Source organism: Orcinus orca, chromosome 7 (genome assembly GCF_937001465.1).
Source record: "Orcinus orca chromosome 7, mOrcOrc1.1, whole genome shotgun sequence".
Classification (NCBI taxonomy): Eukaryota; Metazoa; Chordata; class Mammalia; order Artiodactyla; family Delphinidae; genus Orcinus; species Orcinus orca.
In genome coordinates, this window is record NC_064565.1 from 93,553,666 (window position 1) to 93,572,714 (window position 19,049).

Here is a 19,049-nt window from a genome sequence, read left to right on the forward strand (position 1 = left end):
TATCCAAAAGGATAATGGCTCAAAAAGCATAGCCTGGTACTGCTCTTGGTTTTCTTCAATAACTGCTTGCTAAAAGAATCAAATTATTAATTGATAAATGTAGAAAGCATCAGTGTAGAACAAAATAAATATTTGTACTCTGATGAGTTTCTAAAATGCATTATAAAAAGACTTGAGTTGGGATGGTAAAAACTCGTTTTGAACTGAAAAAAGAGGTGCCCTTTTAAAGAAAAATAAGTAAAGGTAAAATATTGAGGAAAAACCCCACAGTTTGTACTTTTGCAAAAATTTTTAAAGAATTTTGATTTTTGGATGAATTCACAAATAATATAGGCCCCATATTATATTTTTATTTGTTTTATCAGTACCATTTATTTGGAGAGTAGTAAATATTGCTGTTTATATGGAGGGTAGCTGTGCATATAATTTTATGTGACCAGAATATTGTGTTACAGTGTTGTTTAAAAGCCATTCAATCAGGTAAACATTCTGCAAAATCAACTTACCTGCTAATAATTCTGTCACAAAGCTTCAGGTTCCTGTGACTATGGAACGCTTGGGTTTTTGTGAGCATATTGCATTGCAGTAAGTGTATGATCACTGTTTTTTCCTTGAAGATTAAAACTCCTTTTCCCTTTAAGAATGGGTAGCAATTTAATCAAGTTCTCATGGCATCAGAGAGCATTTTAAAATGAAGGAACCCTAATAAAAATGGACCTTCCTGCAAGTATATAAGGAAAAATGGTTTCGTGCATCAGCCTGTATAAGAAGAATGAGAAGTGATAAGCAAAACTCCAACTTGGCTGAACCTGGAGGCTGATTCCTTCTGAGTGTCTCTGTCAGACCTTTCTTCCTGAGCACTATAATGATTTACTTAAACATGCTAATTTCTTGTGATTAATTTTTCTTACTCTTTTTTTTTCCTCACCCACCCGCTGCACTTTTTTTAATGAATGTCAAGGACTCCTGTTGTACCATGTGCTCAGTAATTACTACAGAAGGCAGTTTGATTCCGAGACAGTTGTAGTCTCTGTAAGAGAAATTTAGAATTCACTAAAGCAAATACTTTAGTGAGGGGGTGCCAAAGCTTGAGTCATTTAAAACCATTGTGAACAGCGCCCTAGGAAAGATCCGGTAGTAATCAATCTTGAATAAAGAGCAAAGGACCAAAACAATCAAACAGACTTTTTTCCAAGACAGACTGCTGTGGTACTAGAAAGTTCTTGCTACTGGGAAGCAGTGTGTAAGCCTCTTTGTTTCAGGCTTGTGTATTCCTTTTTGGCATATGTTTACAACTAGAGCAGGTCTTGCTTTTGAAACCTAAGAATTCTAAAGGAAACTTTCTTTTAAAAGGAAGAGGAATTGAAAAATAGAGTAATTTAAGATAATATAACATAACATACATGCACACTTAACTATAATATATAGACATATATCTACGGGTCATTTAAATATACACTACAAAAGTGTTATTTGAATGGAGCACGAGGGCAGGGAAGTTCTTCAATGAAGCTCTGTAGGGAAGTAACATACTGATGTATAATTTTTATATAATTTTCTCATTTCAGACCTGAGTAACTATATTATGTAATTTAGATCCCATTTGTTTGTTTTTGCTTTTATTTTCTTTACTTTAGGAGACGGATCCAAAACAATATTGCTGCAACTTATGTCAGAGTGTTCTGCCTGTTTTCCTCTAGGAGTTTTATAGTATCTGGTCTTACATTTTGGTCCTTAATCCACTTTGGGTTTATTTTTGTATCTGGTATTAGAGAATGTTCTAATTTCATTTTTTTACATGTAGCTGTCCAGTTTTCCCAGCACCACTTATTGAAGAGACTGTCTTTTCTCCATTGTATATTCTTGCGTCCTTTGTCATGGATTGATTGGCCGTAAGTGTGTGGGTTTATTTCTGGCTTCTCTATTCTGTTCCACTGATCTGTGTCTGTTTTTGTGCCAGTATTATACTGTTTTGATTACTGTAGCTTTGTAGTATAGTCTGAAGTCAGGGAGTGTGAGTCCTCCAGCTCTGTTCTTCTTTCTCAAGATTATTTTGGCTATTTCATATATGAAATGTAATAATTTAATATAAATCAATATTTAATCATATGAAATTTAATATTTTAATTAGGTGTTTGGTAACTATATGATTACCTCATTAAAATGTAACTTTCATGAGGATGGGAATTTTGCATGACCTGTGGGGCACTGAGTGACCTACCTGTGTTTCAAAATAAATATCTTATATCCTTCCCCCATCTCCAATCCCACCAGCACTACTTTAATTCAAATTCTTATATGCACTCTCATTGATTATCACATTATTGACCATCTATCTACTTTTCCTGTTTCTGATCATAACCTTCTGTAACCCTTCCTATGGCTCATTTTCTCATTCATCTTTGGCTTAAAGTTTCTCAGTGATGTACCATTAATAATGTTTAAATTTATCCTACACAGGCTGACAAGATGCTTCATCATCTGGACATTTGCTTCTCTGCAGCACATCCACTCTCCTATTTCTGGCATTCTGAAACATCCTTGATATTTTCTAGCATGTTGCCAGTTCTCTTCTACCCCCATGTCTTAGTGTTGCTGATCTTGTAATTAGAATTACGCCCTTATCCACCATGAACGCCCTTCAAGACTGAAAGCACATTTTGCCATTATGAAGCCTCCCACAAATTTTTTGATTTCATAGGAACTTCCATAGAATCCCTGTATACCTCTATTAAAACACTTATTATTTCATCACTTAACTGTATGATGTCATGTTGATTTCTCTCAGTAGCTTCTTAAGACCAAAAGCTGAGTCTTGCTAGTACTTACCTACCCTGAGCATCTAGAAACATGCCTGTGACATAATAGGTGTTTAATAAATATTGTTAAATTTCACCAAAAGAGAACATTTTCTAACCTCATATGTCTCTCTTCTACTGCTTATGATTAAGGCACTTGTGTCACTTTTTTTCTTTTAGTTAAGAATGAGTGAGGCAGTCTCTTTCTTATTTACAAATTATTTCTGAAAAGACTTATTTTTTCCTAAGAAATTTTGGTTTCCTTTACATTTGAGGTCTGTGGTTCCTCAAAGGAGATATATCTGTGCATCTTAATTTGCATTATCCTGACCTTACCAAGAAAATATTTATGTTTAATTGAAATGTCTGTTTCCCTTGGCCTCTACAATTAAAATGCCAGACATGGAATATAGTTTTAGTTTTAAAAGCTAAACTATTCATTCTAATTTTTTAAAGATAAAACAGAGAGAAAACGGTAACAAAGATAAAATTAAATCTTGCTGCTTAGAAATTCTCAACCAAAATGCCTACTGGAAATATGGATCTCATGTGAAGCTAAATGACAATTGTTTATGGCCATTTTCTTGGAGTAATGCAGTTACCTTATTTCACTGAATTTCTTGATCCCATCCTGAGTTCTCATTTTTTACATAGCTTAATGCTGACTTTCTAACCTAAATTTGGAGTATTTCCTCGCCTTGGTTTACCTCTTAGTTTAGTTAAAGTAAAAGATTTTAAAAAAATAAAAGAAGCAAATTCTTTTGGTCCCATACTTCAGTGGGTGAGGGTAGTGCTTTTTCCATCTATTTCTGTCCGACACTTTTCAATAGTCTCATCTAGTGTCAAGAGAACTGCCAAGTGGAAATGAGTGGTCTATTAGTACTTGGTTTGACCAAATGGAGACCCATAAGCCATGCTCTGAAAGTCCTATCACCCATGTCCTCTGATCTGATGCCACAGTCTGATATTTCTCTTTTATAATAGTACATCACTTTCTTTATAGGCTTCCAGAAATAATAAAAAAAATTTCCTCATTGTAATGATCAATGTCTAAGGGTTTTGAGAAACCTAAGTAGAACTTTTGTGAACTGATCTTCGTTTTGAAAAAAAACCCTATTGTATTGAAACAATAGGTTCTAAGCATTTAAAAAGAAGACAGTGTAGAAATAATCCATATGCTTGCTTGTTGCTGAAAAGCCAATTCTTAATCTATGGATTTACTTGTGGTACCCAAGTTCTTCAGCATGGAATTGAAAAGAATTTCAAAAAACATTTTAGAGATTAACGGTGGCAGAGACAGAAAGATTCTCCAGATTTGCCTATTTATTGCTTCTATAAGAACACTAAGGTGAATTCTTGGATGTATAGATTAGAAATCTAAAAATCAGAGTGCCAACCAAAAGCTCAGACACAACCTACCTGAATGAAGCAGGTTTACTGCTACTGTGTTCCTCTTGCCTCAGGTCATCTGCAATCCCAGGCAGACGAGGCACAGTCCACAGCAGCCCTTTTTCTCTTTCCTTTTCAGAGATATTATCACCAGCAACACCTCTAACCTGCCCAGAGGTTTATCATCAGCCTTATCTGTCCCCTTTTCTCCCCTTCTACTGCCATTAAAAAAGCATAAAGTTCCTATCCTTTAACAATGCAATGGTTATAATGAAGTGTTAAAAACGTATTGGGTTTAATAAAAAAAAGTAAGCACCGCCCAAAGAATATATTTAAAAAATTAACGTGCTTCCTCAAAATTCTTGTGACTTTCATAGAAACGTGTTTCATTTAAAAATTAATTTAGCATTTTTACATTCCAAACCATGTTTTTATTTGCTCTTGGCCAGGTCCCATTTGCCTTAATTGCCTAAAATGGGTCTGTTTTTATATCAAAATGTTTTTATCTGTGAGCTCACCATATAATTTTGCCACATCAATGCCTATACATGCATTAAGACTTCTACATGTAAGATTGGAATATTTGTCTTTGTAGAAAAATTAATTATTGTGAATATTTCGTTACTTGAATATTTTTTTCAGCTCATTTTTAATCATCTCATAAACATAGTCTAATTACATATATTTCAGGCCTGGAGGATTTAGCAAATTTATGTCACATCATATCACTCCAGAAGGTTAGCAGAAGACAAGTCGCAAGCCATAAAAGTTGAACTGATTGCTAGAATTCACTCCAGGGTACATAAAGATATGTCAGCTCAAAGAAATATCTCAAACAGTATATGAGGACTGACGGACCCACTTGGATCAGACGTGAGTTGTGAGGGAATTCCAAATGATAAGGATTCTGTGAGGTGGTTTTTTTTTTTTTTTTTTTTCGGCCCAACTCAGCGATGGAGTGAACAAGGCTACTTTCAGCTTAACTCAGAATTCTCCTGAGTCACAATTACAGCCAGCAGACGCACTGTGCAACATGGCACACAGCCTGACCCAAATCCGAAAAGAAAGAAAATAGAAAAAAGTGGATCTGCTTTCTATGACTCATACTTTACCTTTCCCTAGAAGAAAATTAGTGTTTATTATAATTAACTAGATTTTGGATTCTCCCTGGATGCAGTAGTTTAGTATATTTAAAAATGGATGTTATACAAATATTTTGCATCTATCCATTTTTCTTTCTAAATATATATGACTTAGAAGGTCTATATTCATGTAGCACCTGTGATGGCCTCTATCATTGCATTAACTGTGTTATCTTGTAGCATATATATTACAAACACATCTGACCTCTTCATTATAGTGTGAGCTGTTCGTGGCCAGAATCCATAATTTAATCATCATTGTATTCCTAGTGCCTAATAGCTTGGAATGAAGCTGGTATTTAATAAATGTTTATTGAATAAGATTCTAGAAAGCACAATAAATAAATCGATAATTGATGACAATCTGAAAGTTAAATGAAGGCTCAATACGTACTTTGTTAAAGCAATTTATAAATAGTGCCTCTTAAGGAAAAGTCCAGTTCTTCAGTCTGTTCAGGCTCTGTTTTTCTCAGCGTTCTCCATTTTCTTGCTTCAGTGTCTCATCAGATGATTCCAGATCTGACCGGGCTCATGTGTCTCTGTAACCCACTAGCACATTTCAAATAACAACAAAAAAAAGAATCCCATCTTACAGTGTTCATCAAAAATCAAGCAAAATATTCCCTAACACTGTGTAGTTTAATGAAAGAGCACTCTTCAGAACATGGTATGTGACTGAACTTAAGAAATCTGAACTTGAGTTACAAACTGACCTCAAGAAAATAATAAAGTAAATGCCTGTCAAAATAGTATAAAACATGATACTTCTCACAACAAACAGATTGGTAGTAAGGTTTGTAAATAGGTAGATGATAAGATAGGTAGATAGATGGATAGTTAAAATAGAGAAACTTTAATTTATAAGCAGTCTGGTAAAAGAAGACAGGTTTTATTTTAATTAAGTTTTTGACCATGGAATCTAGCCTCTCATTTCAATCCTGATCTCATCACCAAGTCCAGGTCTATATGCTCCTTTTCTAAAGTAGCTTTCAGTAAGGGTTGCTTCTATATTTAATCATGCACCCTTCCAATTCACTTTTAATACCATTGCTGGATCAATCATTCTAAAAAATAAACTTGATTATGTCACATCTTTTGTGGTGCCCTCTGGCCTTCAGGAGAGTCTAAGTATGGCTTACTATACCCCTTTATGATTCTACCCTTGCCTGCCTGTCCGCCTCCTTTCCCCGTGTCCCACTTCACTTCTGGACCACAGCGAACAATCCTGTGCTCTACACGTTCCTCATTCATTCGTGTAGTAAACATGTGTTGTTGAGCTTACTCTGTGCAACACACTGTACCAGGTGCAGGTGATGCAGATATGAAACCCTCTCCCTCCAGGAGCTCACAGCTTCTTGAGGAAGACAGACGAATAGGGAGGAACATCTAACATAGAGTGAAAACTGGAGTTAGGGATGCCAAAATCGTGCTCATTATGGTATCTTCCTGGAAGGTGTTGCCTAGCCCAAGTCAAAAATAGCACAGGATGTGGTCACCCAGACTCTTTCTTCCTAGAAAGCTTCCCCTCCTTTCTTTGGCTAACTCCTACTTGTCCTTTAAATTCAACTCGATGTTACCTCCTCCGGAAAGTATTGACTTCCCAGTGTGATAAGAACTGCCTGTGTGCCTCCACAATTTCCTGTCCTTATCTGCGTCACAGCATGGACCACATGACTTTTTGTTGTCGGTTTGTCTGTGAGCTCCTTCAGCATAAGTGCTATATATTTTTTCTTGTATCCCCAGTGCATTCCCTATGATACATAGAGCCTTTCCATTAATGTTTGGGAGACATTTCTCAAACAATTAATTGGTTAATGAATTAAGATTTGTAACCTCAGTTGGAAGGCATTTTAGAAGTCATATAGGCCAACATCCCCTTGATTCTATAACGTTCATGACAGGATGGGCATTCAACTTGTGCTTGGACACATCCACTGACAAGGAGTGCATTAAGTTCAAAGAAGTGCAGAAAACAAATGGGGCAACTGATTATCCTAGAAGTCCATATACACTTACTATATTTAGAACAAGATTTTAATCTGAACATGTTCAGAGGCAAAGCTTCAGTCGCATGGCTTGTGTTTGTGAAAGAGGAATTGTTCATCAAAAGATAAAGGGACTGAGCAGATCAGATAAAGTGGCAGAAAAGAGCACAAGTGGCATATTGTTTATAACTTCCCAGGACTTCATCCTTTCTTGTCTTAAATAGCTGAAAGAAGATCCTCTTCATGGAAAACCATAAAGTATTTAGTTTTTAAATAAATCCTTCACTTCCAACTCTCCATCCTTTTTTTTTTTCTTTTCATAACTCCTATTTTCTTCTCCAACTCTTCACGTTTTGTTTTTTTTGTTTGTTTGTCTTTAATTCTAGCATCTTATTTTGTGATGTATAGCACAGCCTCCAAGTTTACCTGGGTCATGACCCTGCTCCCACCTCCTGTAAAGAAATCTGAGGCATCTTGTCCTAAAGCACTGATTGCTGTTTTTACGTTGTAGCCCCTTTAACACCCAACCAGTTCCCTATAAGGTGGTTCTCAGGTGTCTGAAACTAAAGGATCTTCATTTGATGGTGGTGCCAGTAAATACTTAGGACATACTTTTTTTTTGGAAAACCTGTAATTCTATAGAATAGGCCTTAGCTTTGTACCCAAAGGAGATTTATTTTTACAGTGCTTTATTATGTGACACTGGACAAAGTCTGACAAATCTGGAATCAGATTTCAAACTGGAAAAAGTTTAAAACAAAATTATTAATTGTCAAAATCCAAATTAAAATTTCCCCCCTACGCTTTTTATCCTTTTTATTTATGCTTAAAGAAAATTGTATTAAAATTATTATGATTGAATTTTTCTTTATATGGTAAAAGAAAAGTATTGATGTAAGGGTCAAAATTTATCCCTTCAAGAGTTCCCTTGCTTATGAAACACACTCAGGTTTTGTTCATGTCTAAGTTTGTACACCTAGTAAATGGGAGAACCAGTATTCAACCCTAATTTTCTTGTTAGAAATCTATTACTTATTACACTATATCTCCAGGTCCTTAGTGAAATATCATCAGTAGAGGCTAAAGCTTTAGAGCATTTAAATATTATTTATTTCTGGTATGTATTCTGTATTTATTAGTTCTTTTATATAATATGAAAAAGGGCCAGAAATAATATACAACTGTGAAGTACAGGTTGTATGCCATGGTCACATAAAGCTCCTTACCCAGTTTAATATGATAGATTGTTATCAGTGGAATGGGTGTATGAAGTTAGTGTCATCTGGACTGGATTCTCCTAGTTCCTACCCCATTCCACCAACTCCTTGGCGAAAGAGCAAGCAATGGAATGGATATTAGTAGATTTGGTTTCTCATTCCAGATCTCCCTGGAAGTGTCTAACTTTGTCAAATAATTTACTCTCTCTGGCCTCAGTTTTTCAATATGTGGCAGACCATGCATTGAATCCTATTGCTAAAAATGTTCAAATAAAAGCCACAAAATAACAAATAATAGGTAACATTTGTTGAGCACTTCCAACTTGCCTGGAATTATGCTTTAGTTGTATTACCTTATCTAATTCTATCAATAACATAGCATTGGCTTGTTGTATACTCTGTGTCCATTATCATCAGAAATAATGATGCACTCAACAACTCTCTTGATGTGAATTGTTTATTAGTCACGGTGTGTGGTGAAGAATGGATCATCCTTGCTGGTATTTTACAATCAGCCTGAAAAGAGCAGAAAAGACATGAAACAAATACCTGGATTTTCAGATTTTCATGTCATCAAGAACTTTTCCTCAGTTTTGTATAGAGACAAAGAAAATACATAGGATTGTAATTTGTTAGTCAACAGCTATTTAAGCTTAGAACTCCTCAGCATTTGTTAGGAAAGATACAGATTCTGCATAAATTTCTTATATTGTGAGGGACCCAAACAAAAGTTTCTGTTTTGTAGTACTGATACGGATAGTTAGTAGTATAAAGCATAATTGAGCCTACATGGAAAAGGGAAACGATATTCATATGCTTAATTGTATTATATGACTTGTTGTTGTATTCTTTTGTTCATCCTTGGATATGTATCAGTACAAAATTAGAATCCCAGTGTTTTTACTGAACTGGCACATTACATGATGACAGGGCAGAGCATATCACAGAAAACATTCTAGAATTGCTAATGCCAAGTGCATTATAAAAATGGAGACATGCTTATCTAGCACACAGTGTATTTTTCCTTTAGATTTTCCAAGCTTTCATTGTTTCTCCTTTTGCCAATTTTTGAGAGTATTTAATGTTGCCTGGTAATAACTATAATCAGTGACTCTTTCTGTGTTTTGTGATCTTTCTAATGTTGTAATCCAAAGAAAAACAGTGAGGTTTGTGGTTTTGTGGGAATCCCAAGAGAAAAAAGTTCTTCTTGACTAAATGATATTTTCGGCACACATCTCAACTATCTAGATATTAAATCCTTCAGTTACTCCTTTGAGGGCTTTGCTAGTTCAGAATATCACATATTCACACCATGCCTATTACCCCACATCCATCTCCAAAGTGATCTAACAGATAAAGAAGATTATAACTGGATTTGAGGTATTTTAGGCAAAGTGTATTTTTGTCCTAAACCGTTAACGAGTGCCAAGAAGTATCTGAAATAAATATTCTAAAGACAGCTTGAATATGTTGTTAAACTGACCAAGGACTAGTCACTGTTTTCACAGTGTGCAGTAGGTTTTTTACCACAGAAAATGGGTAACTTTAAACATTCTTCTGAGACATTTCTGCTTCCCTCAAGTAGGATTAGACACAACAAAGGACTGGCGTGTTCCCAGGAAGCTGACTGAAAGCAGTGATTGGACTCCATTCCACCATCATAAATGTCCTGGACTAAGGCAGTGAAAGATCCAGCTTCTATTTTTGAGAATGACTGCCTGACCTATCAAGATAATTGCCTTAACCCCTTACTCCAGTTATTCTACAGGGATATTTCATGTGTGCATTTCTATCACTCCCCATTCTTTCCTGAGGTCCTGTGCAGCAGGCTTGCCTGAAAGCACCAATCTTCAAACTTCAGTGTTTCAGACTCATCTGTTAAACCTGTTAAAATACCAATTTCCAAGCCCTATACCCAGAAATTCTCATTTATTGGATGGATGTTGGAGGTGATTGGCTGAAGACGCTTTAAGTTACATTGGAATAGATGATCCCCAAAGAGCGTTTTAGTTTCATGTTTTAAAGCCTTTTTCTGAGAGGGATGAAACTGTTTATCTTAAAGATATTTCTAAACCTGTATGTTGCATGGTCACTACTATGTATGCTAGGTCTAGAAGTTTGTTCTACTAAGCATTATTTTTCATACACTCTCAGTGGAGTTAGAACTTGAGTCGCTTCTTCTACCATGCCTGAAAATTAGGTTTCAAAACCATTCTTCTCTCACTGATTGAGCTAATGTTGGCCAAATATCTATAGCTGACAGAATCTTTTTCCCTGTGTTTATCTGGATGTATTAATTAATTCAATATTCAACAAATGTTTGAAGCCCAGCTTATGACTAAATGGCCCTTTGGTAGGTTTGAATATTACTGTCATGGTTTGCTTGTGTGCATCTTACTTTTACATAACCCTTTTCATACTTTGAAGGAAAAATATGAAAAGCTCCAACCAAGTAGGCAGAAAATTAGAGAATGGTTTCTTTTTTAGTAAAAATGTATCTCTGATTTGCATTTTTAGTCCTGGATTTGCCCTGAGAAATGAAATTCATTGGTAGCTCAGACAGCAGAGCGGTCAGGGACATTTTCTTCTGAGTGTTTCTGTTTAGTTCTTATTTCTTCTCTTTATAGTGGAGGAAATGTGACAGATGTACCTTATTTTATTTTATTTCTTTGTATCTGAAAGCCCTTGGGACATATATGCTCAGGAACTACTGTTTGGTTCACTTAAATACATTCACCACTTGCTTTAAAGAACAAAAAATACAGGAACTATCAAAGCATGTCAAATTTGTTTTAATGCACAATATGCAGGCAGTTCAATGATAGATCAAGGTCCAGATGAAAATGCTTCTCTTTTTAAACTAGCCTTTAAACACATTAAGTTTTAATGTACACATATGGTTTTGTAACCTTTAGGGAGAACCAGCAAAACTGTATTATTTGGCCACCTTCAAAATAATAAATACTTCATTCTAAAGTTATCATTCACTTATTAGCAACATTTGCTTGGATGTTAATTAAAAGAGTGTTCTAGGGAAAATGAATAAAGGAGAGATACTTTTTTAAAAAGCCATGTAATGTTATTTTTTCTAAGAAATTATATTTTCATTAGAATTTAACTTATAACCTGTCTGAAAGATCTAGAATATTAAGTGAAGTTTTATAAAACATGTTGTATGAAAAAGATCGATGTCTGTTTTGTATTTTATTCACTTTATATACATGAAGGTTAATATCAGAGCTATTGTGTGCTAAATAATATTATGTAATTTGCTCAAAAGAATGGTACCCTATAATAAAATGTCAGAAGGCAACAGATACAGTTATTATTTATTTATAATATATATCCTGCCTGACTTGAGGAAAGATTTGATAAGTTTTACAGTTAAATTATATATAAATTATATTTATATATAATTTATTTCTATAAACAGACACAGTACCGAAGACTTAGAATGAGGTAAATACTGCAGTTAAGCATTAAAAGAGTTCCTGGTGATTAAGGGGAAATATGGGAACAGATATATTACCTGACTAAGAAATATCAGAAATAAGCAAAATACATTATCTCATCTTATTTCTAAATTCTAATATAAATTAACTTATTGGGTGTATCCTTAAGCAAGGAACAATCATATCACAAAAGACTGTTTTCAAGAGTGATTTTACAGATTTGGAGCCAGACTTTTAGGTTGCTTGTGGGCAAATCCAAATTTTTTCTTACACACACAAAAATATGAATTTATTTAAGTATCTGGACAGGTACTCAAGTAAAGTCTCAGAGTTTTGAAACATAGAACATTATAGTCTTAGGCCTGGACAATTTTTAAAACAGATGCATTTAAATACAAGTGATTCTCAATATAGTAGAAATCAAATTATGGATGTTGTAGTCAATATTCTAGAAATCTAAGTAATAGCAGTACTGACTGACAGACCTACCCATAAGCTACAAAATGGGTCTCCGAGAACCTACATTAATTATCATATAAGATAAACACTTTCTATTAAGTAATTGAAAATTAGAATATGTCTATCCCAAACCATGAATTGAGTTTTGCCATCACAGCCTTGTTTTATGTTGAGCTGGATATTTCCTTTTTTCTTTCTGTTCTTTCTTTTGCTCTTTGTTGTTGTTCCTTCCAGTCTTTTATTTGCTTTTTGTCTCTCTCTCAGTATTTCTTAATTAGAATTATCTAAGGGCCTTGGCTAATTCTTAGGCTACTGATCCATAGAAATAAAAACCTTCTAATCAACATGCGGGAAGGTACTTATTTTTTACTCTGCAACATTAAACATATATGCATTAAATCTACCTAAAAACAAAACTGATGAATTTTACATATATTAAATAGATAAGAAATTAGTTTTTATACCGTTTCAACGTAGAAATTACTCTGTAGAAAGACTGTTTTCATTAAGGTTATAGCAGTTTTATTATCATGATATAAGAGGATACAGGTTGAATCTTCAGCAAGTTAGAAATCTGATCAATGCCACATCATAATGTCTGGCTCATGTCATTATAATCAAAGGATAATGACAGGTTGCCAAACACTAAAGAATCTTACATTTTTTTATAATTATCCATCAGTGATATGAATCAGAATGTAGCCATGATTAGTAGGTTCAACAGCTGGTGTGAAAAAAAACCTGCATGCTCTTACCAAGGAGCACTAGATTGAGAGAGCCAGGTCTAAGGCTTTATTAAGGGAAAAACTGGAAGAACTGGAATTTTAAAAGCTGGGATTTTGATGAAAGAAGAAATGTCTGTCCTTAGAGAACTTTCAAATATCAGAAGGAAATTGTTTAATAACAAATGGTGGCAAAGATTGAAGCTCACCACTCAAGTCTATAACATTTGTGGTGGCACAAGACCTTCTCTTAGCTTTTCTTTCCAACTGTATATCTTAATTGGGAAGAAGACTGGGGCCCTGTTTTATGTAGCATAATAGCCATGATATGATAGAGTCAAGTGAAATATCTCATTCTCAAATCAAATAAATAGAAATTTGAACTTCTTGGATTTCTTTTTAAAAATCCGTATTACAGGTATCTGTATCCTCATTCATATTGGCATTTGTGTTTAGCCCTAACAGCTAAGATTCCGTTGCAACTTATTATGAATTGTAGGTCAATGTCTTGGCCTTAGTACCTTTTTTTTAAAACTCAGGAATTTCCTTGCTCACATTATCAAGCTAGGCTTTTGGGAAGAGGAGAAGGAGAAGAGTGTAGGTAGCTTCTCAGCTTGCTTTGTCCATCCAGAAGATTGTACGGCGGATGCCCAGCTGTTCAGCAGTTAGGAGCAAAGAGGATTTGTGATCTTTTGCAATATGGAGAGAGGAGTCTTTTCCATTACACAGTAGGAATGGGATGTTACAATTCCTGGTACCTCACAAGTTGTCTTTAATAGAGTTGGAGAGAATTTGCCTTTATCTCAGTTTTCTTCTTTAATTCCACAAGCACAATTTTCAGAGAGATTCAGGTAAAAGTAATATTATACATCAGGAAGAAGAAATTAAAGGAAGCTGTGATCACTTTTAACTATGTTTTAACACCATTTTGAGGAGTAGAGATAATCTGTGACCCCAAAACATTGATTGGGAGTTTAAGTGAAATTTACCATGAATGGGTGGTATTTTAATAATACCATGTTGTGATTTTAAGTGAGAGAAGCTAAATAGTGTCTCCTCTGTTTCCAGCTGCTTTTCAGTAAAACCTAAGGAAATCTTTGCAAATCATATTTTCTGTCGGTCTTGTCAGCAATGCCAGTTCTAGCTTGAAATCTCCTAAAATGATTGTCACTTAATAGAGAGTTAGACTATGTACATTTCAAAAGCCCAACAAATTAGAAAGTGATATCTGACTGATCTGTATACATTTTAAGGAGTATTATCTGAGTAGTTTTATCAGGAAGCCAGATGATGCATTTTAGATAATAAATTCACTTTATTTGTGCCTCTGATAGTAAGTGAAATCAGTGTAGCCAGCCTGCCCTTTCTTCTTGCAACATTAGTTTTTATTGATTACTTAAAAAGAAAGAATTAAAAACTCTAAAGTATTAAACACTAAGGAATTCACTTTTTGAATGCCTGGTCTCTTGAAAACAAATTATCATAACTTTTTTTTTTTTTTTTTTTTTGCGATACGCGGGCCTCTCACTGTTGTGGCCTCTCCCGTTGCGGAGCACAGTCTCCGGATGCGCAGGCTCAGCCGCCATGGCTCATGGGCCCAGCCGCTCCGCGGCATGTGGGATCTTCCCAGACTGGGGCATGAACCCGTGTCCCCTGCATCGGCAGGCGGACCCTCAACCACTGTGCCAAATGGTTGATTACCAAGTAACACACTGCGCATTTCCATGTTGGATCTTTAGGTTCAAATTGAAGAGTTTTAGTCATTGAAAAATCTTTTCCAGATAGCCCTAGGGGAAGAATTGCCAATTTTAGCTGGGAGTTATGGGTGCTCATATTATTTTATTTCCTTTGAATATCTATGGCTAGAATGCCCAGAGTTAAACATGGGCTAAAGTGCAAACCTAAGTATTTTCCAAATCCTTTTGGAGATGTTAATAAACATGGCATCAGATGAAGGTTCTATAGCCAATTGCTTGAGATGCTTTGCACACCACTTGCCTTTCCTGAGAGTCCCATGCGCAGTAGAATAGCAAAAGCTCTCAGAAAGCTTGTGTTATACATGCCCATGTAACTCAGCATCTCTCAAGCTTATTTGAGCACTTTACTGCTGGTAATCTTCCTCCCCAAAACACATAATCAAAGACTATTCATGAAAAAATATCAGACAGATTTCAGTAGAGGGGCATCTATAATTTACCTGACCAGTATTTCTCAAGGTCATCAAAAACAAGGAAAGTCTGAGAACCTCTCACAGCCAAGAAGAACCTGAAGAGACAGGAAAACTAAATGTAATGTAAAATCCTGGATGGGGGTTCTAGAAGCGAAAGAGGACATTAGGAAAAAACTAAGATAATCTAAATAAACTATGGACTTTACTTAATAATAATGCATCAGTATTGTTTCATTAATTATAACAAATGTATCATACTAATGTAAGATATTAATAACAGAAAATTGCGTACAGGGGATACATAGGAAATCTCTGTACTGTCTGCTCAATTTTTCTATAAATATAAAACTCTTCTAAAAATATAAATTTTTTAAAAAACAGTATTAGCCAGGCATGTACTTTTTTGTGGAAAACTTTTTCTATTTACAGGTATTCACTCTGCAGAAAAAATATTTTGGACCGTAGAAGAATATGGAAATTTTATTTAAGCTGTTCTGGTAAAGGAAAAGTAAAGAAATCAAGGCATGTAAAGATAAGGGTGCTGAGGCAACAGTCTCGCTAGCAATAAAATATTGTGATCAGAGTCATGCTTTGAATGTAAATAATTTATTCAGCCCATTAGATATATGAAGATGCCGAAACAAGATTATGTTTCTCAGAAGAAACATAATCTTCAGACTCCCAATTTAGGTCCTTTGATAGTTGACTAGAAGACAATGGCAGAGTGGAGTCTAGAACACTGCAGAACTGTCTTTATAAAAGATGTAGCTGAGTTTTCAGGTGTACACATGGAGTGGTTAGTTCTGAGGACACACTCCTCCCATCAGGCTTTCATGTCCCAGTCACTTGCCGTGTCTGTTTTGGGACGTTCGTTCAGTTCTCTGTGATATCTGGGAGCAGATTTGCAAGTAACTGTTATTGGACTTACCAAGTTTTCAGGCTCTTCTTCCTATGCCAGCAATTCTAGTAAAACTACTGAAAATATTTTATATGTAATGACTGGTGGTATGATGACTGTTAGTGTAATTATAATAATAATAACAAAGGCAGTAACTACTATTTATTGAGCTTGCCAGGGACTTGTGCTGAGCCCTTTATTTTATTCTGTTTAAACTTCACAACAAACCAATAAACTAGGCATCGTTGTCCTCATTTTATATATGAGGAAACTCTTCCGCGCATACAGTTCTTTGTACATCATCAGTGCTGTGCAGATGCTCTTTGGTTTATTCACAAGCCCTTCAATCAATATTTTAAAAGTTAAACTTCTTATCTCCTATTTAAATATGCTCATAGAGACAATAAACAGAATCCTTATGGGAAGCAATTGCTGGGGTTAGGGGTGTGTTATCATCAAATTAGTTTAAATTAAGTGATTCATCTAGTTCTTCCTGGTATGAACAGAAAATTAGAATAGGGACCTGAGAATAGATTGAAATTCAGTAAAAAACAGACAGATCCTTACTAGGAATCTGATAGGAAGCTTACTTCCTTTACAGCTTAATTTATTTTTGATGTCTCTAAACAGAGCTTGGTAGCCAAAAGTAGATTTCTTTTAATACAGTTTTTGTTTCCTTGTTTAGAGGGTTTTGCTTGAGTTACTGTTTTTGAAAGAAAGGAAAGTGTTCTTAGTTTCCATCAGAGACTCTCATTGTATATGTTATCATGAGTGTGGGGACAATAGACCATCAACAAAGCTACATTGCTGGCAACAGCTTTTCAAAACTGAGTGATTTATCACCTCTCATCAACTGCATCTCTAAATTTAGTGGCATCGGCATATAAGTGAAGGCCGTGCGGTATCTGCCATTTGCTTAACATGTACAGAACACCTACCCCACGACTTATTCAAACTTTACTATAATTTACGGCCACCTAATATATGTTAGTGATTTAACTTAATTGACTTAATTGTGAAATAAAACTGTAAGTTATGACATAGGCCTGATATTATAATTTTTATTCTCTATGTAAGATTTATACTGAGAAAATTTCATTCCCTTGTAATCTATACATAGGGCTTAGAAAAGTTTGCTGAAAAATTGTCAAAACGATCTTTCTCTTAATGCACAGTATCCAGAAAAACATATCTACCTGGTTTGAATTGATCATCTTTGAAACTGAAAGGGCTAATATATTGGCCATTGTCTTTTCTAGGTTTCACAGAGTTGTGGTTTAAAAGAGTATTTGGGATAATTTTCCATAATCCAGCATTTCCCCTCAGCCATTCTTTTCCCCACTCTTTTCTATCCAGTTTTGTCACCCTACAGATTTTCTCTATACTAAAGAATTCCTTTACTGTACAATGTCACATGTCAGTGAAAGTTAGCTCAGGTATGTCCTTAAATGCCAAGCACTAGTTTAAAAAAAAAAAAAAAAGAGTATATGTAAACTGATGGTGATCTTATATTAAAAGAATAGATATTCCAGAAAAGATCTGTAAAAACCAAGGTGTTAACAATAGCTACCTCTTGATATTAAAAGTGGGTTGTTGGGCTTCCCTGGTGGCGCTATGGTTGAGAGTCCGCCTGCCGATGCAGGGGACGCGGGTTCGTGCCCCGGTCCGGGAAGATCCCACATGCCGCGGAGCAGCTGGGCCCGTGAGCCTGCGCGTCCGGAGCCTGTGCTCCGCAACGGGAGAGGCCACAGCGGTGAGAGGCCCGAGTACCGCAAAAAATGGAAAAAAAAAAGTGGGTTGTCGAATATGTTTTTTGACCATAGCTAACTAGTGAGTTTGCTATAAATTTTCCCTATCTTAGTACTACTAATATCAGATAAGCTTTCTCCAAAGTCATGGCTGCCGTTTTTCCTCTTCCAATCACAGGAGAAGTCACAGGACGTTGAAGAATGGCAGATGATCGGAAAGATGAAGCAAAGGCGCCTCACTGGACCTCAGCTCAACTAACAGAGGCATCCGCCCACCCACATCCACCTGAGATCAAGGATCAAGGTGGGGCAGGGGAAGGACTTGTCAGAAGCGCCAATGGATTCCCGTACAGGGAGGATGAAGAGGGCGCCTTTGGAGAACATGGGTCACAGGACACCTACTCAAATACCAAAGAGAATGGGATCAATGGAGAGCTGACCTCAGCTGACAGAGAAACAGCAGGTAACTAACGGCTCTTCTGTCACCAGGGCTTGCTTTGTGCTTTGAAGTCTGTTTAGGCTGAAAGTGAATTAATTTACAGCACTGATCTTCTTTCACTAGTGCTAGGACTGAAATTCCAGTCGGTCAGGGGAAATAGACACCAAAAGGAGAGAAAAATCATGGGAACTAGCCTGACATTTCCCCCAAATTAGTTGTATGCTCAATCTCATCTCCCTATTTAGTTTTTACCACTTTAATTTTGGTAGACAAATGGCTTGATGTGTGCATGTTTTGCTAGTAACTGTCAGCACTGTAACTTACTGAAAGAAAACTTCACGAATAGTTTCTTATTGATACTCTTGAATGATACTGGACTTAAATCAATAAATTGATAAGAAGCATACTTACTTTTTAGGGCAGAAAGGAATGTAGAGTCTATCTCCCAGCCTTTAAAAAAATAAAAGAGAAAAAGCAAAGAAAACAAACACACACATACATACACAGGAACCACTTAATATTTCCTCAGATAGCTTTTTAAGAACTAATATACAAATGCTTAAAGGAGAACATAATATAATTTAATCTTAAGTACTTCCTTTCAAAGTGTAATTTCTACCAATAGTCCTC

General features: G+C 35.5%; 1 protein-coding gene across 42 annotated transcripts in view; it reads left to right on the plus strand.

Moving 5' to 3' along the window:
- The window catches only part of MAP2 (microtubule associated protein 2), a 277,803-nt gene that overhangs the window by 183,003 nt on the left and 75,751 nt on the right, over positions 1-19,049 (plus strand). For all 42 annotated transcript variants that reach the window (XM_033428408.2, XM_033428433.2, XM_033428456.2 and 39 more), the window contains one exon: positions 18,159-18,443. In XM_033428408.2, the coding sequence (XP_033284299.1) occupies positions 18,182-18,443 (262 nt within the window). In that variant the 5' untranslated portion in view covers positions 18,159-18,181. The remainder of the gene's footprint in view (positions 1-18,158; positions 18,444-19,049) is intronic.